The following is a 24611-nucleotide window of genomic DNA, read 5'->3' on the forward strand; positions in this document are numbered from 1 at the left end:
TAAGTGTTGTACTAAAGTGAAAAATTGATGCATTTCATTCTTCAACCCCATTAGAGCAGTAGAAATACCACCCTTAAAACTAAAGTAGAAAATAACCAGCTATATCATTTCATCAATGTTTACATTTTAACAATGTCTTTACCTCATCACTTGGATCATAATACTGCTCCAGATATGGATGGGCTAAAGCTTGCTCCACTTCAATCCGCTTATGAGGATTAAAGGTCAACATTTTATCCAACAAATCAAGTGCTAGGAGGAAAAAAAGTGAGCAAGAGTTTAATACACACTCCACAGAAATGTTAGAAACCCTGATCTCAACCAGACAATACCCACTACCTCAAGGTCTGTGCTAATGACAATGCATCCCTGGAGCTCCTGGCTGTAGCAGCACTGGGATCTGTAAGCTGGGCACAGGATCTGTGCCTCCCCCTCTATCAGCATTCCTTGGGCACAACCTGCTCCAAGAGGTGCTACCCTTCCAAAGACCCTTCAGCCCTGAAGGGATGTCAAGGGAAGAAATGCATGGAATCCTACGGTACAATCTGATTTTAACTACAACAGAAATTAAACAGAAGAGACTATTTCTTCTCTCAGAAAAATGCTCTGGATTTTTGTGCCAAAATCCAAACCAAGACAGAGCTTTTTTGAAATAAATCATTATGAATATATTCTTATTCTGAAAAGAAAACTTGGCTGTTTATTAATAAAAATGCCATCCAGAAGTCATTAGGAGGTCTAGATCATGACAGTAAGATATTCTGGCACAACCAGCAGCACAGAACATACTCTCCAGAGAAGATGCAAATACATTTATATTCATGAGATTCAGGCAAAATCTGTTGAAGACAAATCGTAAAGAATCCATAAAGAACTTGAAGATCTAGTATGACAGAGCGAGGTCTGGTGAAACTCTGGACGAGTGTCACAAAGTCAGTGCTACTGCAGTTGGTCAGCTACTTTGCCTGTAACACATTTCCCTTTTCCCCAGAAAAGAAAGAATTGATTATAGGAGCAAGAAGCCCTGTCTGCAGTGTCCTAAATTCCATCACATTTCTTCTCCTCACCACATCATTTATGAATCAGAAGTTTACCAGAGGCTTATTGCTGCAGCGCAGCAGTTGCACCTTTGCACCAAGACGAGGAGCACACCTGTGACCTTGGTCATAGTGCAGCCTGGGGAGGGGGGATGCACCATGACCATCACCCCACAACTGAGGAGCTTCTCTGGGTCTCTACAGCACCCAGCACTGCACAAGAGACCCAACTTCATTTGGAGGCAGCTCCAAAAGCCTCAGACTTGCACTGCAATTATCCCTGTGTTTTGATGTGGTTCCCTCAGTGCCAGCAGCTCCTGCGCTCAGCCCGAGCCTGAGCACGTCAGGCACAGCGCTGTCACTGCCCTGAGTGACAGCCAGCTCCTGAAAAGCTGCCCTGGCACAGCTGCTCTTGGGATGTCACTGCCAAGGTGCTGCACAAGTCAGCAAACGGCACATTCCCCCTCAGCTGAGGTACCAGCACTGCTGCCATCTGAGCTGTCAAAGCCCACAGTGAGGATTCTCACATTGATGAGCACTGTTATAAAAGCAGAATAAATCACTGCTGTTTCTCTCAATGACAAGGATAATCAGCTCCACACAGTTCCATCTGCAGAAATCAGCTTTTACATGGTACTTCAGCACCTGATCATATCCACTAAGAGTAAATTATCATATCAGTTAATAAACAGTGCTCTTACAAATTTTGCTAGAGCACGTAAAAGAGCTCCGTACTGTGAACACAACTACCCTTAAACTGTACGAAGTTACAGGTGAGCTTAAAAGGCAAATTAACAGCCATCTAGCAAAACAAAATCATATTTACCCTTTACTAAGCCTTGTTAAGAAAGGCAACAATTATTACATTCCTTGCTTTTATAACTTTTGCTCCACTTATCATAATTGAATTTTTAACCCATTAAATTTTAAGCTTTCCTGGTGCCTAAGGACCCCACTCACTGACAAGACCCTGTTTGATCTACAACTAATGATTGGCTTTTACATGTAACTTAAAGACCTAACTCCACCACATGTAATCTTAGAGTTATTAAAAATTGCATTAAAAAGATAAATTAGTATGAGGGCTTCATGCTGGTTTATGATTTTATATTAGATTTACAGTGCCATCTTAAGGGACCTGCATGTTCTATTTCCAATATAGAAAAGGATCCATTCTTAGGTTATAAAAACTCCCATCCTGCCATTATTACTCTGATACAACACAATAGAGCATAACACACCTTTGGGATCAGCGTTTGGAAACAGCCTGTTCCATGGTACCTTATTTTTGTGTGGTAGGGAAAGCAAGTAGTTTCTGGCCTTTAAATTTATTATACAATTCAAATCTTCTTGGGAAGGGGATCCCAGTATACCTAAAAAAAATGAATACAAACAATAGTGCATTCTATGAAAAGCACATTAATACAGTTGTATTGTATCTGCTAAAACTCAATATTAAAACTGCTGGAAAGGTGATGTCAGACCAAGTGTTTTATGGATACAGAATACCTGAGGAGTTTTTAGAAACCTTTACTAAAAACTATTTCTTTAATAATTAAATGCATCTGAGTTTTCTAATGATCTGTAATCTCTTAAAAAGATCCCAATAAATGGTGTACCTATAGAAATTTTTCAAAAATTGACCTGGATAATAATATATATGAGCTTTTTGTCTTTCTTTTTAAATTTTATTTTAAAAATTTATCTGCTGATATAGTAAATAAATTGGTAAGTATTCTCTAGTTGTCCCCAAAGCAATGATTAATTGTAGCAATTGCTGCAAAAGTAACTAGAGGGAACATCTGACACACCTGCAGATAGATCCACACCTTACACACTGACCCACTGGATAAAGACCAGCCCAGCTGGCAGAAATGATGGAGAGAGACAGATGGATGTGGAAACGCTGTTTTTCCATAAAGCTTACCAAGGATATGGTTAAGTTGGTCAAGGTAGTGTTTTCCTGGAAAGATAGGTCTGTTGGAGAGCATCTCTGCCAGAATGCAGCCCACTGACCAGATGTCAATAGACTTGGTGTAACCCTGCAAGTGAAGCACAAACACATTTTTGTCAAATTTTTGTGTAATTGCAACAACATGTTACTTTAGTAAATTGTAAAAGTGCACACAAATCATCTTTTTACTTTTTAGATGAGTCATGCTTGCTCATGGTGTTTGGTTTATCCATACAAATGAAATAATTAAGAACCACATACCAAAACACTACTTTGAAGGGGTAGCAAGAACTGAAGTCTCCAAGATAGAGAATCCTTCTGGAAAAGCATAAGTTTAGCTAAATCTGTTACCAACTGTGAATTGTTGAGACTCCCTAATTTTATAACAAATTTAAACTAACAAACTTTGGAAATACGTGTGGAAGCAGCCATCCTTCCCAAGAGGATCTAAGCAGCACTCCAGGAAGAGAACTTCGGCAAACGGGGGAAACGGCCAAACCAGTGGCTGTTGGTTGGCTGCTCTGTACAACACAACAGGTAGGAAGAGCTGAAGATGCTGGGAGAAAGCCAACACCAGTCACTGGGATATAATGGGAATGGAACAAATGGTGGGATATCCACATGTATGGATAATCTGTGCCATCCACAAGAAAAGGCACAGCAGTGACCCCTGTCCTTGGGGATCCCTGCCCAATGCTCCCCTCCTGTCACCAGGAGCTCCCTTTGGAAGGCTCTGTCCTTGCTGACCCCACAGCCACCTGGGCACAGCTCCTCAGCATGTCATCCCTTCACCATTTATAAAAAACAAAGGAATGATTTCATGAAGACTATGCAAATGTGCAATGAAGACTGACACATAAGGATCACATGCCTTCATTCACAATCAGATTCACCTTCATTATACATTCTAAACCTAAATTAAGATGTCAAGATAACATTAAAGCAACATTTGCAGCCTTGATGGAGGCAGCAGTGGAATGCTCATTCCTAGCACTCGTGCCCTGCTCTGTGGCAGAGCAGTTGATGGAAGCAGTCTCATGACTGGCAAGGAACTGCAGGTGTGGGAAATCGAACACGGGATTGCTCAGTTCCAATAACCAGTAATTGATTCTGGAATCACAAATTTATTGCAAGCCAGTAGCTCTACTGGAAATCCATGACCACTTCTCTCCAAGACTATGCATGTATTCTGATCCTAAAAACACAGACAGGGGAAGCACAGTTGGTACTCACAAGGGCATAGCCAGCAACAGCAGCACCAGAGCAGCTCACTGTGGCCTTACCTTAGAATTCAGCATGATTTCAGGAGCCCTGTACCAACGTGTGGCCACATACTCTGTCAAGAATCCTGTGTGATCATGATCCGGATCTGCAACGCGAGCCAATCCAAAGTCACAAATCTGGTTTTAGAGAAGTAAATAGAAAAAAACCCCACATTAGGCATACATTTCCAATATTACTAATTCATCATTCCCCAATCAAGCACAGTGATGGCAACCTATGTTTTTAGAAACAAATGATTGCACAAATGTGAAGAAAAATGTTTTGGATCAATTACAAAGAGTATCCAACTGCCTTTCAGACGTCAGGAAGAATAAACAGTTCAAGAAAAAAAGATGTTCCTGGTGAACGGTTTATGTTCTAATATGGGCTTGCTTAACAGCACCTTTGGCAGACACATAGTAAGATATACTGCTTCAACCTCCTAGAAATTCACCAGAAAACAAAAGGAAAGCAATTAAGGCTTCCAGAAAACACAGTTAGCAACCAACACATTTGTAACCAAATTCAACACCCTGTGTTACAAAAGCTACCATCCTAACCGCATCTTTGCATGAGAAACAACCTATCCAATCATTAGGTAATGGCAAACTGGAGAGATTACAGGCTGTTGAAGGAAGTGTGAGCTTAAAATTAAAGAATAATCCCCCAAAAACTAAACACAAGCAAGAAAATATTTCTCAACCCTTTAACAGGAAAATAGTTTTATCTAAATATGAAAAGAAAAACAAACACTGATTTAGACTAGCGAGTTCAGCAAAAAGGAAAAGGTGGTTTTAATTATGCTCTGGTAAGGAGGCTCCATGGCTTTCAGAGCTATTTAGTATCTAGAGAGAAATTAAGAAAATTGAAAATGTGAAGACAGACTGTTGTAAAGCAGAGCAGCTGTTCCTTTCTTACTGTCCCAAAGGTCAATGGCAAGCCTGTTGAGTGGCACATTAGACATATTCACAAGCTTCTGCTGCTCCCAAACAAATACCAGTTTATGACTGCCCCACAAAGTGTACTTCCATGAGAGAATACATACTCTCAGGAAAACCAGGCATCAAATGTAGGAGTGCCAAACAGCTGGGAGGCTCCTCTGCTGCATATGCTTTATAATATTTACTCTTAGATAGTTAATTTTGTACATTGATTATATAGAAAATGTGAAGTGAACATATGCTGCAGTCAATAAAGTCAGTAATAGAAAATCCTACTAAAACCACAGAAACTCTACCCTGGCAGATACGTCTTAATTTTCCTGTAGGGACAGCCTGTCAGTGAAATAACTGATAGATGAGTTAGGGAAGAAATACTTCAGCTGACTAAAAGCAACATCTGAAAGACAAGATTCAGCAGCTGAGTGTTGCAGAGACGGTCTGAAGAAAAGGCAGTGATGAATGCCATAAGCCAAGCTGCATACCTATTACTTTAGATACATATTAAAAAAATAATCCCAACCCCCTGAATCGGTAGAAAACAACCCAAGAAGAACCTTTTTAAGCATGGCAAGGTTCTCCCAGGCTACAGGAACAGAGCAGCTGCCTTGTGTACAATTAGCAGCTTACATAAAAAGACTCAGTACAAACAATCAGAAGAGCCTCCTCTAAAGACAGAAACGAAGAAACTGTAGAGGATAGCTTAGAGATTTCAGAAAATAATTATGCAGCAGGCAAAACTGTTGTAATCTCTTCCTCCTAACCTCGGAAGAAAGCTAGATAAGATTACAGGCAAGGACACTTGCACAGAATTTTAGTATTGCACAAAAGCAAAGTGCTATGGTTTGTTACTATTAAAACAAAAGAAGAAAGACACTCTCTGGTCCATAGTGAAAAGCAAGAACTGAATTACAGGAGGTGCCTCTGAATCTCTCAGCTCAAGTAGAAAAATGCACATGGGATGGAAAAGAAGAATAATGACAAAGAGAGCTCATTAAAATGACAAAAAGCTCCTGCTGACTGAAGCAGAAACAGGTTAAGCAGAAAAGCAGAAACACCATTAGTGAGAAAGACTTCAAGGTTGAAGCTGCAAGAAAGAGGTTTTGGCTGCAGAGCTGACAGGAGGGATAGCACAGAATAAAAGGGATGCTGGAGGTGCAGGGCTCTGCTGCAGTCCCAGGTGAGGGACAGGCAAAGCTCTGGCTGTACCCAGGGAGGGCAGACACTCCTCACCCTGTGGCAACAGGGCACACTTAGAGCAGCTGCTGTGCTGGGGGGAATGTGGGGTCACTGTGCCTGTACAAATGATCATGGGCAGCACTCAAAGCACCAGGAGTTGGTTTTTAGGCTTCTCCACGTGAACAAAAGCAAAAACAAAAAAAAGAAATCATCTGAGAGCAACATAATAACATGCAAAACTTCTTGGCATTTTGGCTAAGTCATAGCAGAGAATAAAAAGCTGCATAATCAAAGACCCAGGTATGTCAGTCAGTGCTTCATGCCATGGAGAGAGAACAGATGCTACTGAGACAGAAGAAATTACTTCCCAGCTAAATAATAAACAAATAAATAATAAAAGGAATACCAGCATCCTATTTATATATTTAGCTTTTACTTGAAAACAATGTTCTTGCAATCAGTATCAGGGATGGTAAGGTTTTTTCAAACAGAGATGGCTTAAAATTGGATGAAGCCATCAAGCAGATGGGAAGATTTAGGAGGATCATGTACATACGACCATTTACTAAGCAAATAAAATGACACCCAACAGTACTACTAATATACTGAAATATCTGCATTTGAATTGGTTAAGTAGCCTATGCCTCTGTGTGTGTGTTGGTGTAAGAGGAAACAGAGAGTCTGCCATTAAGTTGAATTGTTACTGATAAGATGGAAGTTGAAACAGTTGCATCTCTAGAGTAATTGGTACAATCCTGAAAGGAACACTAACTTGCAATTTTCCTTAAAAAAACCCTCTCCCTTATCACCTTCCTTTCACACCTGTTGCAGTAGGTAACAATTCTTTGTTGGTTTAATAACTGTGAGTTTTCACCATGTAGACAGAAAAGCACAATTTACATTATCACTGTAGTGTGGTCATGCTTTAACTAAGGCAAAGGAGGAGAAAGAGCTACACTGAAAACCAGAAGGTAATGAGGAGCAACACAGTACTCGACACACAGTTGTACCACATCAGATCAAGCACTATAAACTCTGCAGATCAAGCACTATAATCTCACTCCATCAGTGGCCAGCAGCAAATACATGGTGTACAGTGAAAAGGGAACATATTCCAATGCCTCTCTCATCTTCCATAGATTTACCACCGTGGGACACTGAACCAGAGACAGCACTCAATACCTTTTTTTTCTGCTAACTTGCTCAGTGTTTGTTAGAAAACTGCAGTATCTACAGTGCTCTGTGATACCAAATTCTACAGCTTAACAATTCTGCAAGTAAACTTACCTGCTACTTTTATCCCTCCCCCCAGCCTTTTCCATAGGTAAGAACAGTGAACAAGTGCTCTCAATTCACCCTCCCTATGCCACTGACAATGTTATCAAATTCCATAGGATTCTTCTGTTCCTCATGCAGTATCTTCCAGCAGAGGAGATCCAGGCTAAATAGCTCTTCCTGATATGCAGAGCAGCACTTTGAAATCATGATCTCCTCATATCGCAGGGAGAAGTGTGGTAACTATGATCACTCTTAAGACACAAAACCAACTGAAAGGTACAGAATGGCATGTTTTCTGTTTTATTCTCTATTTCTGTTCTAATTCTTCACACTTGGTTTGCTTTACTGAATGCCACTAAGCATTGAGCTGACATTTTCCAAGAATCATAACAGCTCTAAGCTCATCCTTCTGTAGTATTAACGAGTACAGAGCTCATCACTGGAAATGCAAATTAGGAACATTCTCTCCCTAAGTAATTGCTGTGCATTTAATCAGCACTAAATCTCACATGCCACTTTAGCTGCCCACTAATACAAAGTCTTTTTCCAACAACAAAATATTAACAGTGTAAACAGAGAAACCAAATCTTGAAACAAACACAGTTCTGAGTTTACTTTTGAGGTAAACATGATGCTGCTTCAGATCAGTATTTTCACCCAGCTTTCAAAGAAGCTGTTTCCAAGTCAGCCTCCAGATGGAAACAGTGATGCACTCATTACAGCAGCCTAACAGATTCTTAGTCACTCAAATCTTGATAATTATTTTATCAAACCAAATAATGTTTTGGCAATCTTTCCAAGACAAAAATCACATTAATCCTCAGTAAAAAAAGCCCCACATTCATAGTTACAGCAGTTCATTTATGAAGACCATGCCAGGAAAATTGGTAAGAAATTTCAACTCACCTTGAGATCACATGTGGTGTTAAGCAGCAGATTTGAAGGTTTGAGGTCACGGTGAAGCACATTGGCTGAATGGATATATTTTAACCCTCTCAGAATCTGGTAAAGGAAATAACAAATGTGGTCGTTGCTGAGGTGTTGAGTCTTTAAGAGCTTGTAAAGATCTGTCTCCATAAGATCTTGCACAATGTATCTGTGAGGCATTAGATGTAAGGCAGCACAAAAACTCAGTGTCATGTCAGATATCAACATACAGTATCCAATGAAACTTCTAGAACATTTTTTCTCTCTTGTCTGTTTGATGACAATTATGAAACTGTGTAGTTGATTCTTGCTACTGAAGTTTGGCATCCAGTCAATCCCTCTACATGATGCCACCCTCTATAGAATTAAGAGGCACCAGCATGCGATCCTCTCAAATTAATCATCATAAACCTCTATTTCTTCATAGTAGAGCTTGACTTTTATTGGAATCTTAATTCCATCTGATTCCTATCCTGCTTGCCAAGAAACAAAGGCTGTTTTTTGGTTAATGAGTAATAAGCTTCCAACACACTTGCTTGCAGTTGCATAAAAGCATAAAGGTAGAAAGATCTCCTCATTTCTGATCAATTTTCACTACCATCTATCTCCCCACTTAAAAAATTCAGCTGTTCTTCTCTGTTATATTTATTATGCTACAGTGAACACAACAGTCCTTCTCTTACCAAAATTAAATCCCAATATAGTCAGTCAGATGATTTTCTTTTCCCCTAAGGTTGCAATGAAAATTAAGGGGTTTTTCTTTCTGCTTTGACAGGAATGAGTTAAGTATAATTTTCTTCCCCCTCAATTCAAGAAATTTTTAGACAATTACAGCAGAGTCTGGCCATTTTATTTTCTCCTCAAAGCAATCAGTTCTAACAGCAGCTCTGTTACGAGCAAATACAGTCTTAGAATTAAGTGACTAAACTATATCTTCTCTGCAATGTTGAATTCTTTGCCTTGGAAGATAGAAATTAACACTTTTCTCTTTTCCTGGAAAAGAAAGAATAAAACTAGTGTACATCTACATCAGATTATATATTTATCTATAAGCTGATCAAATACTATTAACTTCCTTTTGATTTACAAGACTAGAAGCCAACTTTTATTAAAATGCAGGAAGGAAGAGGATGAAGGGGAAGAAACAATCAAAAGAGAGGAGGAGGCAACTATCACTAATGATGCCAAATAACATTTTGAAAGGATACACATCTCTCATCTGTTCAATAGCTGGAGCTCTGATAATGTCATTTATTCCAATAATATTCTCATGCCTGAAGCGTAGTAGGATCTTGATCTCTCTCAGAGTTCTCTGGCAGTATGTCTGATGCTCAAAGGGACTGATTTTCTTTATAGCAACTCGAACTTTGTTGACATTATCATAAGCAGAACTAGAAGAGAATCAATAACATCAGTTATAAGGAATACTAAATCCATTCAATTCAGAAAGCAAGAATGCGAATTCAATTGAATACAGGGGTGGTGCTTTGTTTGCACTTATTTTTGTCAAATGAGGAGAGGTGACAGTGACACATCTTTCAGTTTGGTGAACTGACAAAACGTTGTTGTTTCGCCAGCCTATTCGGTCTGCACAACCATTGGCTTTCCCAGCTGACTTGGAGTCTGCTGATTCTCAGGTACCTGCCCAAAGGAAAAGGTATTTGTTTTCTTTACTGGCCTGTGCAACAACCAAGTCTGAGGGTTTTTCTACATGCTGTAATCATCAGAAGTTTGACAAAGTTCATCTTGAGTTAACCCATTCATGTTGAGGTGCAGAAAAACCTTCAGAAATCATCTCTCAAGCTGTAGAATTCCAAATCCTCTGTCCAACTCCTTCAAGCAATACCAGTTGTCGCAACCTTTCACTCCTCCATCAATCTACACTGTTGGCACCCCCATAACAGACATGAAAGAAAAAATTGTGACAACACCTTTCCAAGTTCAATTCCAACGATAATATGAGCTTGAGGAAAGAAAGATGCATCCAGGTATACACATGGAGCGGGAGCAGGCAGTGAGCACCTTACTGTGGGTCACAGTAAGGAAGTTCCTTAACATGATCCTCATTGCATCTGCTGCCTGCTCCCACTCCATTTACAGCACTCCCTTTCCAGGAGCTCAGAACTCCATTCCCAGCTACACCAATAAATACACTCAGGATTTCTGTTCCACATTACTGACACAGTAATGAAGAATATCACAGCCTGAGTCTAATTAAAAGACTCAGCAAAACATACCTAATCTTCTGAAATCTGGGCTCAGGCTATTATTTACTAAAAATGTTATGAATCCTCACAAGTTTTGTTTTCTGTGGTCTTGTTATTAAGAATGACAAAGTATCTCATTATCATAACTTCTATTTGTATTAGAAGTATATGGTAATTTAATTAATTAGAATTTAAGTCTGTGTATATGATTCTTGTTCCTACTCAAGCTCACTACTGTATTATTTGGAAATTAAAAAATAATCAAGCCTACATTCCATGCATTTCTGTTAGCCTCAACTATTTAATATCAAAATACAAGCATACTAACCCAAAGAGGTTTTACATCCCACCAATTTTCTGTAATTGAGTCCTAGAACTTTCTTTGAAACTCTTTTAATTGGCCTTACTTTGCTGAGATGTCCAGGTACCTGGTGACCAGGTAGACTAGAATAAAATATAAAAATCCAATTGGAAAAGGAGACCTCAGAGGAATTCAAATGCATGGCCACATCAAGGCTCTTCTACCACTAAGCAGAGACATGGTGCAACAAGGTGGTTTTGAGATGGTACTGTCACCACTGGATGCAAAAGCATTTAAAATTTCTCACTTTCATTATTAAAATTGACATATAATTCAGTCAATTGGGGCCATCAGTAAGATCTTCATACAGTTCATGCATATGTAATGACATCCTTTTTGCATGGTTTTCCCACAGAATCCCTTTGACCTGCCTGCATCCCTAACCCTGCTCTGTGCCCACAGACTGCACCATTTATTTGCCTCTAGAAACACTGAACTCAAATGCTCCATAGGGAGCTTTGAAATGCCACATGCTGAGCAAGTATTCATTACAACTCTTGCTATTGCATATGTATAGATAACACATTAGCAGTTCCTCAGTCCCAAAATAGATAATAACCAAGTGCTGTAAGTGGAACTTGGCATTGCCTCCAAGAGCACTTGGGCTCCAGTAATTTTCTTAGCTCATCACCTGCGGTGTTTACAATAGACCAGTGAGGTTGGTCACAAGCAAAAAACAAAACTAGAAATAACTCTGAAGCACTAACAACCTGGATTTGGGAAAGAAAGAGTCCTATGGGCCATTTCATCATTATAAACAAACCTCCTGCCTCCTGCTTTGTATTGACTCGAGCATTTTTTCTGCCACAATGCAGAATCTCACTTCCTTTCAAAGGACTGGACAGCAGCAGCTATGCAGCAAACAAAAAGGCAAAATGCCAATACTTACCAATTGATGCTGCTTAAATAACAGCTCCCAGTCTCTTACAATATTTTATAAATCAGTTATTGCTTTTCAAGCAAAGGTTGGTTATTGAAGGAAAATATGTACCTTTCCTTGTGCAGATTAAATTAAATTGAATGCATCAATTAAATATATCAGGATTTCCTCTCTTGTAGTTTTTTCACTTATAGTCCTTGAAGCATTTTCCTAGCAAAAGGTTTATGCTGTTATTTAGAAAAGGATGGATAATTTTGCTTTCTGATGGTTCAACTATAATACACATAATTCAGTGAGGAAACAAGCTGCATATCTGGAGTAAAGATGCAATCAATTTCCTTTCCAGGGTACCTTCCCCATACAGTCAATTTTCTGTTTGTATCAGATCCCACACTACCACAGCTAAGCTTTCAGTGCCTCAGCTGAGGGGAGCAAAACTGAAATACTGTCTAGTTGAAACATTAAAAGGGACACTGGATTTATTTCTGATGTCACACTTCTTGAATGATGAGCCTTTCTATAACTTGATTTAACATCTGAGGGATTATTTCAATTTCTATGAGCAAGAAGCTAATCATACAACCAGTCAGGTACACTTGCTTATGCATAATATTTTAAATGTCATGCATAATACAGGTACACTGAGAATCTGTATTCTCTAGTAAACACCATTTCACATCCTCAGCCACAGCCCTCAAAGTACATATAGCTTTAAGTAAATTCTGTGACCCTTTAAAAATGCTTTCTCAATTTGACACATGCCATAGTAAACTGTAAAAGCTACACATTAGACTGAACTCGAGTGGAACTGAGGAGTCATGCTACAACCAGACCCCTATTTGGCCTATGAAACCATATCAAAATACCTAATTCACTACCCAGGAAACACCATAAACTAACAAAATTGGGTCCTTTGTAAGGCAGACAGAACCATTTCCCAAAGCTTTCCCTCCATTCAACTGCTCATTACCTGCCACCAGCACCAGATTTACCCATTCCTCTCCAGAGCTCTGCCAAGGAACTCTGCTGCTCACAGTGTGCATTTTAGTGTTTGCAGATGAAACCATTATGAAAGCACAAATGCAGGCCCTGCCTGCATCCCCCCTGCAGGTTCCCCTGCTGCAGCTCATCACTGCAGGTTCATGCCGCAGCAACAATTACAGATCTGATTTTACAACTCCTGATCACCCGTGCTCCCCCTGCAGTCCGACCAGGAACAGCTCCACAGCACATCCCATTCGCCTCCCAGTGCATCCTAAATTTAGATTATTTGCATTCTGAGGCTGCTGTCCCAAGTGTGCATCGTGTAACTTATTTATCTAGGCTATCAGCTTCTACTAAACCTCACAATTGGTTACATTTGCAATGAAGCAGTTAACTGGAACATCTTCTAAAGTCAGGAACTTTCTACTATCTTGACTTTTTTCCAGAGAAGACAAAAATCTGTGAAGTGGGAATAACAGTTCACATATTAACAACTTTTAGAGGGCCAATTTATAGCTTTTAGTTTCTAATCGTTAAGCACATGTACTGATCACTGCCCACAGAACTGTCCCATTATGATGAATCTAGTCACCAACACTTTAAATATTCAAAAGGAAGGATTTATTTCCACCCCAATCATGTACAGCATCACGAGCTGAAGCAACCATTCAGCTGTGAGTGCTGTTTATCTGTAATGTGATGAATTTAAATATAGATTTTGCAACTGCCCAACTCTAGTAGCCACAACATTATTCCTATTTCAAGCTGTGGTTACTAACTTGTGACAACCTGCAACAGCACCGTTATTTAGATACTTTTGCAACACCGTGTGAAAATCAATACGAGCCCCAGCAGTAGAGTTTATAATTCCTAATTTTAAGTATCTTGTAAATCTATAACAAAGTTTTGACTAAATAAAACATCACACACAGCTGTACAAAATAAACAAATGAGCATTTATAAGCCAAGAAGTTGCACCACATAACTTTTAAAGCCAGTTTTTATCCTTCTGCTCTCCGGTACCAACTTCCTTTTCAAACAGCAGCCCAGGGCGGGGCTGCTTCCAGGAGCAGTGACCAGAAAGGCACGGCAGCTCTGAGCGCTGAGCCCACAGCGCTGCCTGCTCAGGCGGCCTCTGGCATGTGCCCCTGTCGCACTGCCTCAAGCTCTTCCCCAGGCACATGCGGCCGAGTGCCAAGGCTCAGCCCCTTCTGCCCACAATGCCTGCCGCACGTTCTTCCACCCATTGCTATTCCTCGCATGTTTCATGTGGGGCAGAGCTGGAACAAGTGAGAGCACGCTGCAGCTGCCGGCAGGAAAGGAGCCAGCTCCTGGCAATCTCTGCATCCCACAGAGGCCTGCTCCTTGACAGAACCGCTGAAAAACAACTGCCTGCTCCTCTGCTCTGCTGCCTGCAGGCTTCCCCATCGCGGGATGTTCTTCCAACACTTCGAGGATTATTCCCCCCATGGCTGTTTCACAGGCTGCTCTCAGCACACACACAAAATACACAATGCTACCGGCAAACATCCTGATTACAACTCTAAAAAAAAGACTGATTTGAAGTTTAAAAGGTTTTTTTTTTTTTTATCAGTAGCTTTGTGTTGCTGTGGAAACAGGATCCAAGGGCATATCCAGGGATAAGAATCCTTCTGAGATATTGGATAATTCTGCTTACACTGAGAATAGGAAAGGCAAAAATAATTCCCAGCAAGCAAGCTGATCTATGGAGATCTTTAATCTTTTCATTTAGTCCACATTTAGCTCAATCATGGACATTTCCACCACATGCTGACATTTATCAAGTTACAATGCAAATAGCTTAAACTTATTTTAAGGTTGCTGTAAATAAAATAATGCAATATTATGATATAGTAACAACCACCCTAACAGACTGTTCGCTACAACTTTTGGGGGTGGGGGAAGGTGGCGACAGAAGTGCAGATTTGCAGAGGGGACTGTGTTTTGGGTTTTTTGGGGGGGCTTTTTTTTAATAATCAGATCTTAACCCTACTAGTTTCTTCAGAATAGTTAGTTTCTTATTCCACATGATTAAACCACGGAGAGCAGCTACAGTGATAAATAAAGATTAATAAAGAGAAAAGACTGGAAAAAGGATAAAAATAGTCCAAGACTATTCGAGGACACTGAGTAATGTGTCATTTTTATACTGTTGAATGTATTTTTTGTAGCCAACTGTAAACACCTACATTTACTAGATATACTTGTTACTTTGCTCCATTTATTAATAATATTTTGAAGATAAACAAGTGCATTATTCATTAGACTTTTTTATTAGCACTGATTTATAAAACCAGCACCTGGTTTTAGAAGGAACAAGTGCCTACTCATATTGGGATACATTCACTGTGTTTCAAGAAACCTCAGTTTATGAACAGACAACCCATGTCTCACTCAGAGTTTTTGTTCTGATTTCTCAACTTTCTCTAGAAGAGGTTCTCAGTAACAAAGCATCTCTTGGGTTTGTCAGCTGTGAATTTGGAAAATAAACTACAGAAACAGGGTCATCTTAATACACATCTACTTTTCTCCATTAAAGATTTAGGTTTACAGACTAACTCCTACCATGTAGGAAAGTCAGCAATCCATGAAAATTAAGAGTTACCTCACTATTTGATTCTTAAAAAAAAAAAAAACCACAAATAAAAAGCTCCTCAGCCCTTGAGGCTCTCGTTGCTTTACGAGAACCTGAAAGATTATAACAACTTTAACAGGAGCACCATGTACTCCCTCATCCTACTCTGAGGGCAGAAGTCAAACATGTTGTAATTCAGGGATCTTGAACCATCTACTGGTATGCTACAAACACTCTGCATTGATTATTATTACCTTCTTCCTCTTTAGGAAACACCCATAAGCACTGAGAGCTTATATTGAAAAAAGAGGTCAAAAATCTTGAATTCAACAGTGAGATACTTCAGAGTAAGCTTAGGTACAACATCTGCTGTGACACACAGCTCTGCACTGAAAGCCACTGACAACTGCTCCACCCTTTCCCGCTACAAGAATGGCAGCAGGAGATGGCTGAGGAACAAGGGAACAGTAAAATAACCATACAGCAGATACAATCCAATCTGCAGCAGCATGAATCTGGCCTTACCTGAAAACTCCTATTAAATGCTACTTGAAAATCTTGGGGTTGGCCTGAGGCTTTTTACGTAGTTTTTAATTTGTTGAGACTCTTGTATCAATGGATAGGTTATCGCTTTGGGGTTTCTAAACCTTTTACCATGACCCCTCTGCAAAGCAACTGTCATATTTACAAAGTCTTCACATTCTTTTTATATATTTCTAACCCTTTTTATCTGCTGCTCATCACCAAATGATCACTGCTTAGGCTTTCGTTTGTTTTTTAGTATAGAAGATACCTAAACAAACTAATTTTCTTTGGTATTTATTTCAAAATTGATTTGTTTTCTTTACCAACAAGGGAGAAAAGAAATACAATTGCTAAATCAGTGCCCTTTATTTTAGCACAAGTTCACGGCAAGGTGCCCATGTGACCCCTGCAGACACCATCATGCTTTCAGTCAACCTCTGAGGCTTACTGGGTCAAACTGGAACAGCATTGCCTTCACCTATACCACCTACTGCTCAGTCATCTTCCTCTTAACAATCCAAATCAATCCTGATAGTAAAGCTTCCTGCTGCAATTACGCCAACTCCTTCCTCCCATGACAAAGGTGAGTAACTGCTCCAAAGTGATTTTACTCAGATCTGATCTACTATAGGTTATTGCACTTCACACCACAAATTCATAAGGCACTTTCATAACCTCCTAAGGAGATTTGCTTCCATGTACCTGCTCAAATAATTCTAATTGATACTGGTGAGACAGTGGCACAGGATTCCCAGAGAAGCTGTGGATGGCCCATCCCTGGAGGTGATCCAGGCCAGGCTGGACAGTGCTTGGAGCAATCAGGTCTGGTGGAAAGGTGTCCCTTCAGGCAGTTGGACCTACTTGATCTTTAAGGTCCCTTCCAACTCAAATCATTCTAGGATATAATAGGTTACAAAGGCACAATTTTGTTTTTCAGGATTTGAAGGATCCTTGCAAGAAATTCAATTTTAAGTTACTTACTATGCACATAATAATTACTTAATGGTATAATTCCTTAGATCACTCCTACTATTTTGAAAACAAATAGCCAGTCATGCAAAATGGAGTCTGTTAAATTAATTATTTTGCCAGAAGCTCAGTCAATTCATAATCCTGGGTGTGGCAGACCAGATGATTTGTGTTTTGTTAGCACCTACTAAACAGAACTATGAAGAGCAGCAGTTCTAGAACTACACCTTAGTACCGGCATTAGAAAAATATTGGCTATTTCACCCAAGGTTCTGTACTGTTTGGCTAAAGATGTTACTTAATTTTAATGGTATTTTGATTAATCTTAGTTGTTTGACCAAAAAAAAAACCCAAAAAAAAAAAAATCAAGTCTCTCAATCTCTTCTAGTATGTATTTTTCTTTCCAGACCTTTAGCTGTGAAACACTGTGACTTCAAACTACCATGTATGCCTACTCTGTTTTATGCCACTTCAGTTCAAGTTAATCTTCAGAAAATAGAAAACTCTTACATCTCATTTTATCTATTTCTTCCCTTCCCACTTCCCTTCCCTATTTTAGAGGTTTACTGGTTCTCCACTGCCAGTATTTCCTTTGATAGCATCGATGCCAAATTTAACAAACTTCATTGCTATGTTTAAAGCCCCTTTGGCTATCTGTGAAATAAACCCTTCATTCCAAAGGCACCCATTGCTTTTGATAAAATATTAGGATATTAAATATCACTATCCTTCTCTCTACATAAATTCCTGTGGGAATGAATTTGGGCTAAAATTGTAAGAGCCTGATAACATGAGACAACCCACGGTCTCACTGAATTCAAAGGAGTGGTTGTGGTTCACTCTCCCTTTTGTGCCTCACACCCCTGCCCTTTCTCACTTTTTTGGTTGGAGCAGTGCCTTTATTTGTGTCAATTCAGAGAACCAAAGCAGCTCAAAGTTGAAACACACACAGTAAAGAAGCCTTTACCTGCACAGTCCTACTCCCTTCCTGTGTCAGCACTAGCACTCACAGGGCTTTGTGTACATCATTTCAACTTATCACCTTTAAATTTTATTTTTTGATGAAGTAACTCTTCAGCTAAACCAGCTTTCCAAGACAGCAAATGCTCCAGCTGTGCAGGCCCCAGCACAGCCCGAGATCAGCACAAGTCAGCCCTGGAAAGCTCAGCTCAGGTGTCTGGGCCTGCCAGGAGAGCTCAGCCACCACACAGCCCATGAGGTGCCAACCTCCTTCCCCTGTGCTCACAGCTTCTCAAAGGGCAACAAAAAGCCATCAAGACAGCAAAGGACAGGTCAGTAATGTCACCACTCCAGAGCCTGGAAAACAACCACCACACCCCCAAGCAGCAAAGCAGGAACCATCAACGCATGCAGGAAACATTTCCCCTTTTCTAGAGAGAAGGGCGAGCACTACCAGAGAGCCGTGAGTGGTGATGGGACTAACAAATCCTCTGGTGTGGTTTAGTCTTTTGTTAGCTAGGGTTCTAATTTGACTTATATTCCAGATTCTACTCCTAAAACCAGCTTATTTAATTGATTCCACACCACATAAATCTTCAGAAGGGATAGTTCACAATATTTCATTCCAAGAGAAAATAGAACAGAATCATGCATGTATACTCAAAAGCAGAGATTTTCCTAAACCTGATGTAGAAACGTCAGTGCAAAATGAAAACTATCCCAAAGCACTGATGAAAACAAGTTCATTGCTACTGTCCATTCTACCATGGTTAGTTCAGCATTCCACTTGCAAAACAAAACATAACAACCACGAGCACTGAGTGTACATCTCACCACTATCAGAAGTTATTTCCCTTTGCATCAGATTACAAGGCATTTTCTGAATGTTCTTTCCACCCTTCTAGCAAGATATGCCAACAGTAAACCCTCAGCATAGTCACAGCTTGGTGTTTTGTTCAGAGGAGGTATCAGCATTAATACATGTTGGCTACTGTAGCTGAAAGGAAGCTACTTCATAATTATGAAACACTCAAAAAAAATCCAATATAAAAGTCAACCTGAATGTCATTTGGGATATTTTGCAACATCCAAATCCCAATAAAATTGAGTAAATTCCGGACGGAAGCATTTTGCGGAGTATTGATTTGGAGTGCTCAAATGACCTGAGATTTTACTCAGGACACATCAGCAATATTTGGTGGAGCAATCTGCCTTCCTTCTGAACAAGCAAGAAGTAAGGTACTGCAGTGGCAGCTGCTAATTTTAAGAGAAACTGCAAAATGAAGTAATTGCACATTATAAACTGTAAGCCTAATTGCGAGTTGCTGGTACTTAAAACATACCCACAACACGGATGAATTACTTTCCACCATGTAACAAAAACTCTCATTTGCATCGTAATCACCACAGAGTATTTCAGTATTTTATGAAAATTGTCATGAAATACAAAAGAAGAACTTCTAAGGGAAGAGACTTCCCCTTAAGAGAACTTAGGTGGTTGTGATTTTGGGTACTGCTAAACCAGATGGACAGTAAAAACATGTGCATGATTCTGCTAAAAGCGGACTGTCGTGAAGATTCTGCCCAAATCGAACACAAAAATATTTCTGTTACAGCCTTTCTACAAGACATCTATACACAAACCAGTATTGAATGCACCTCTAAGAGGTAACTAGGCTGGAGGAGCACGGCATAAGCCCAGCTGGCAGGGAGGCAGCCAAGGCACCAGGAGGCTGGCGGTGCAGAAGGAGCTGAGTGGACCCCAGGCTGTCCCTGCGCTGGCTCTCCTCAGCGGAAACGGGTGGAGACAGGAATGCCTGTGAAACAGAGACAAGTGCTGCACCCCGATGGAGCAGGGGAAACCCTGCCAAAGGATCCACCAACAGCTCACCAAATAACCCCCTGTCAAGCAGTGACACTTTTTAGGATCTGCATCTTGTTAATCTACCTGCTCAAAGCTGACAACAGTGTATTTTGGCTTTTCGTGCATCTTGCAAAAAGATGAGTTTGAGAACAGCTTCTTCATATACCCAAGAGTTGTACTAAAGCAAACAAGCTCCCTTCTGAAAAGAAAATTCATACACAAGCAAACCACCGTCTTTAATAACTGTTCTATCAATTAACAGAAAGTAGATTTTACACAGATAAATCACCTGAAATGAACTACACTGCTGAATTTCATATTATTACTATTTTTATTTACCTTACAACACAATAAAATAGAAGTTATATTTTTGAATACATTTATAGCTCCATTCACTTCTTTTGAGTGATCTGGAAATGAAAATCAAATACAACTGAAATCACTTAATAAAATGTTTCTTGGTTTGGGAATTTTTTCCAGACATTATTTTAAAAGTTCCTAAAATACTTCACTTTAAGTGAAAGCATTCTCCAAATTATCAGAACAACATCCAATTTCACCCATGAGCAGTGCCAGCTCCCAGTGATGAAGGCTGTGTTACATGCATAGCCTGCAGGTCAAGGGAACTGATTCCTGCTGTGAGAGCACATCTGGAATTCTGCATCCAGTTTTCCTCCCTCCCAGTACTGGACCAAATCCAGCAGAAAACCATTAGGATGCACATAAAGGATGTGACATAAAAAGAAAGGATGTGACATAAGAAGGCTGTGACATAAAAACAAAACAAAAATTGAAGTAAATGGGTTTGTATAGGCTAGGAGGGGAAAAAGGGGTGGTGCTGGAAAACATCCAACTGCTATTTTAAGTTACATAAAGGGGGATCACTGAGAAAAGTGATGCAGACTCTTCTCAGAGACAGAGTACAAAGGACAAGAGGGGATGGTCCCAAGCTGCAGCAAGACAAACTCTTCTGTTTTCAAGGGCAAAAGTTTCACTGGGCAATTGGTTTAACACTAAAACCAGAAGTTGCCCATAGACGTTGTAGAATCTCCATCCCTGGAGATTTTGGAAATATTGAGTGGACAAGTTGAGCAACTTGGTCTAATTTTGACAGCAGCCCTGCTTTGAGTAGGAGGTTGGACTACATGACCTCAGAAAGTCCCTTTCAACCTACATTATGCTGTGCAATATTCCACAGCAAGATGTCATAAAATATTTTCATTAAATATCAAATCGATCAGTTATTTTCATTTCTAGATCACAGCTGAAAACTATGACAAAGCATCAACAGAAAAAGCATTAAAAAAATTACTATGTTGGCGAAGTACTAGTTTTCAATACAAGCTGAGCTCTACACCTACTCAGTTGGTAAAGCACCAACTCTTCTGTGGGCTGCAGATCTCCACCCCTGAACAGGAGCCACTCAACTAACCGAGCTTGGTGTCCTACAAATATACATTTCTGGTCTCAAGAGTACTAATAAATCCATCTGTGAAACTGGGGCATGTCATGTCTCCTTGGGGAGTCTGACAAATCACATGTGATCTGATACTAACTCCTCCCTTATAACTAAGAGGCACATAGGATCTCTTCACTCTAGCAAAATATCTATTTGTGTGAAACTTGCAGAATAACTTCCCATCTTTAAGACTTCTACCATCTGTCAGATTTGATGGAAGGCAGGCAACAGGTACTAGAATCGTATGTAGGGGTATGGGAGATGGACTGGTGCAGCCACATACAGATGCTGTGAACATATAAACCTTATTTCCTTAATAAAGCACGCTTCAAAAAACCCCACAAGTTATCTCTGTCAATTTCTGTGGGATGGATCATGCTGAGTTAAGAAAATATGTGTTTATTTATAAAATGCAAGTGTCCATGAGCTGCACTCTCCAGCTAAGCCAGTATCCCATTGCTTTGGGCCGGCAGCAGAAGTTGCTACCTCTCATCTTCCATAAACCTGGAAAACAGTGAGTGGCTGCTGCCCATCCCTGCTGCACAGCTTGAGGGACCACCTGTCCATTGCTGAGGAGAGCAGGAAAAGCAGCTCTAATTGCTCCTTCGGATTCCCACGCCAGGTTAGGCAAGTGCTGGAAGCTTGAGTGACTGAAGGGAAGTGCTTACATCTGCCTTCTCCCCAGAGGGAAGAAACTGATAACTAGCCACCAATTACACTCCCTAATTCCCTGCTCTGATCCTTGCACTGGGGAGGGTTGGCTAAGTTGTATCAGCTCCCTGTTCTCCTTATCACACAGACAGAACATGTTAATTACCGGGTACCAACACCCATACTCAACCTGTGCTCCCCAAAAGCACACGCAAACAGAGACACGGCTAGAGCACTGGCTCTACCATGAAAGAGCTCTCTCTCTCTCTGGATCAAGGCAAGAGTTAACAGAACAAAAATGTCAGGCAGTTTCTGATCACTGCCACTGAGCAGCCCACCCCACACCACCAGGGTGACCCTCCCAGAGCATGCAAAAACTACCTTTTTATGTAACTCGAAACAAACTATTACACAACCATAAATCCCATTCAAGTTTCCATGTTTTAATAGAAATATCTATGACTTGCAGATCGTTCTATTCCTGATTTCTTTCTGGTTTTAGTTTCTTTATTAATATACCTCTCTTCACTTTAAATTATCAATGCTCTAAAAGTAGGGCTGTTCCATGAGACAGTAGAGAGAAGTGTGAAAACCCTTCTGCCAAATGTTTTAAATATTCTTTTCAGTATTACTTTAACATTTCTCTGTTGACTACCTAAACTTCTAATACCACTCTTCCACAGCACATCAGTAACACAAAGATGTGTTTGTAACAAGCCAAATTCAGAGCAAGAAATGCAAGATTTGGGCTTGAAGATTATTTTCTTCCAACTGCATTCATCTGGATTCAACTGCTTATTTATAAGCAGTTATTTGCAGCACTGATATTACTTTACATTCGCATAAGCTTGATGACAAAAAAGCTTACAAAAACTAGGATAAAAATGAGAATATCGCTATTATGTTCCCATTCACCATTTCTTTCCAAAACAATTACTTTTTTTTTTTACTGTCAAATTATCATCCTTGCGAAATTACCATCTCTGGATGAAGAACAAGTCATGATGGAAATTTAAACCTCAGCTCTATCATGTTTTCATTGCTCTTCCAGTGTGTTTTAAGTATGGCTTAACAGCTTGCTTTAAAAAAATACTACTACTACTAATAATAATACCAAGCCCACATTAGGGGAGGAAAAAAACAATCCCAAAAACCTTTCCCAGTTTGTTGTGTCTGAAAGGTGTTTCTGAAACTTTCAGGCTTGCTCTAAAAGAGGGTTCAGTGTGACTCTAAAGTTGATAACTCTCTATTACTGAATGAAAGGGAAAGTCACTTTAGGAACTTAACACCAAACTCCCTCAAAACAACCAACAATTCTTAAGTGAAAGCAGAAGGGAAGAAACAATAAACACAACATTTACATATATTTGGATAAATTAACTCAGAGTAACAAACATGACTGTGTGACTAAGCAGTTGCTCAAAGAATGTCCTGCAGCCCTAGGAAGTGCTGAGGATCTTGGCTCAAACTTTGCTCTGTGCTCACCCTCTAGTCTCACACGCAGAATTACTGAAACAAAAACATGTTAGAAAGGGATACTGACAAGGATCCACCTCCCACCACTTTCCCCTCTGGACAAGAGTAAGGCACAAGCCTGTATCACTGAACGTTTTTGGCAGAGTTGAACTGGAGGACATTAGGATGGGGTTTGGCCTGATAACATGTCTTTTCTGCTTACGAAGCTGAGAAAGGGCAACCACAACACAGCAGTAAATACACTGCTCTGCTGAGTTTATTTTTACTCAAAACCTGATTATGTAAAAAAATGACTGCACTAGGGAAAATAGTTAAATGCCTTTAAGGGTTTTCAGATCCAGATGAGAGAACATTCGCGTACAGTCTCTTCAGCCAACATCTTCCTCTTACTTCCTGTACTGGTATTTTATGCTGTGATCAATATTTCTCAAACATTATTCTTTCTGCTGCAAAATCAAAATGGAAGACTGACCGTAACAGCACTATCCTAAGAATACTTCATTTGCCCTCTTACTCATCTAATCAAAAGCATTTTATTGCTTTCAAATCCCTAATCCAATAATGTAGAAACTTAAGAATTAGGAAAAAACGAGAAAGAAAGTGAAGGATTTTAAGAGTTAAAAGACACTCGTTTGCCATTTAACAAGCCTTATGGCACAGCGCACTTGTAAATAACCATCATCTCTGAAGAGGTCCACATTACCTGTGGGTCTCAAATAAACCATCAGGGCTTGCTTTACTCTCCTTTATTAAAGTGTACAAATTTAAATGGATTTTGCAGTTGCAGGAAACATCTCCATCTGCACACTCACAGCTTGCCCTCTACCACCCCACCCCGAGGGAGAAGCGTCTGCAGATCCTTACTGCATTAGCTACCAGAGCAAAACACAAAACACAGAGCATTAAACTGCACAACCTGCATGGCTGTGATTGATAAGTAATCGCATTTCATCGCAATCACTACAATCCAGCACAGTTGCTATGGCATTAACTACAACAAGTGCATCCAACACTTTCCTGACCGAGTACACAGTATAAACTGAGACTTTGTTCCCTGTCATTTCACACCTAAGGAACAAGAGCAACAATTAAGAGATCAAAAT

At 39.9% G+C, this 24611-nt stretch overlaps 1 protein-coding gene across 1 annotated transcript in view; it reads right to left on the minus strand.

The window, feature by feature from the left end:
* Positions 1–24611, minus strand: part of MAPK1 (mitogen-activated protein kinase 1) — a 34041-nt gene that overhangs the window by 7095 nt on the left and 2335 nt on the right. The window contains exons 2-7 of the mRNA XM_085075847.1: positions 9785–9967; positions 8556–8745; positions 4275–4391; positions 2965–3079; positions 2279–2410; positions 143–252 (exon numbers count right to left, since the gene is read on the minus strand). Coding sequence (XP_084931973.1) covers positions 143–252; positions 2279–2410; positions 2965–3079; positions 4275–4391; positions 8556–8745; positions 9785–9967 — 847 coding nt within the window. The remainder of the gene's footprint in view (positions 1–142; positions 253–2278; positions 2411–2964; positions 3080–4274; positions 4392–8555; positions 8746–9784; positions 9968–24611) is intronic.

The sequence above is a fragment of the Lichenostomus cassidix genome, chromosome 15, assembly GCF_008360975.1.
Source record: "Lichenostomus cassidix isolate B80296 chromosome 15, HeHo_3.0, whole genome shotgun sequence".
Classification (NCBI taxonomy): domain Eukaryota; kingdom Metazoa; phylum Chordata; class Aves; order Passeriformes; family Meliphagidae; genus Lichenostomus; species Lichenostomus cassidix.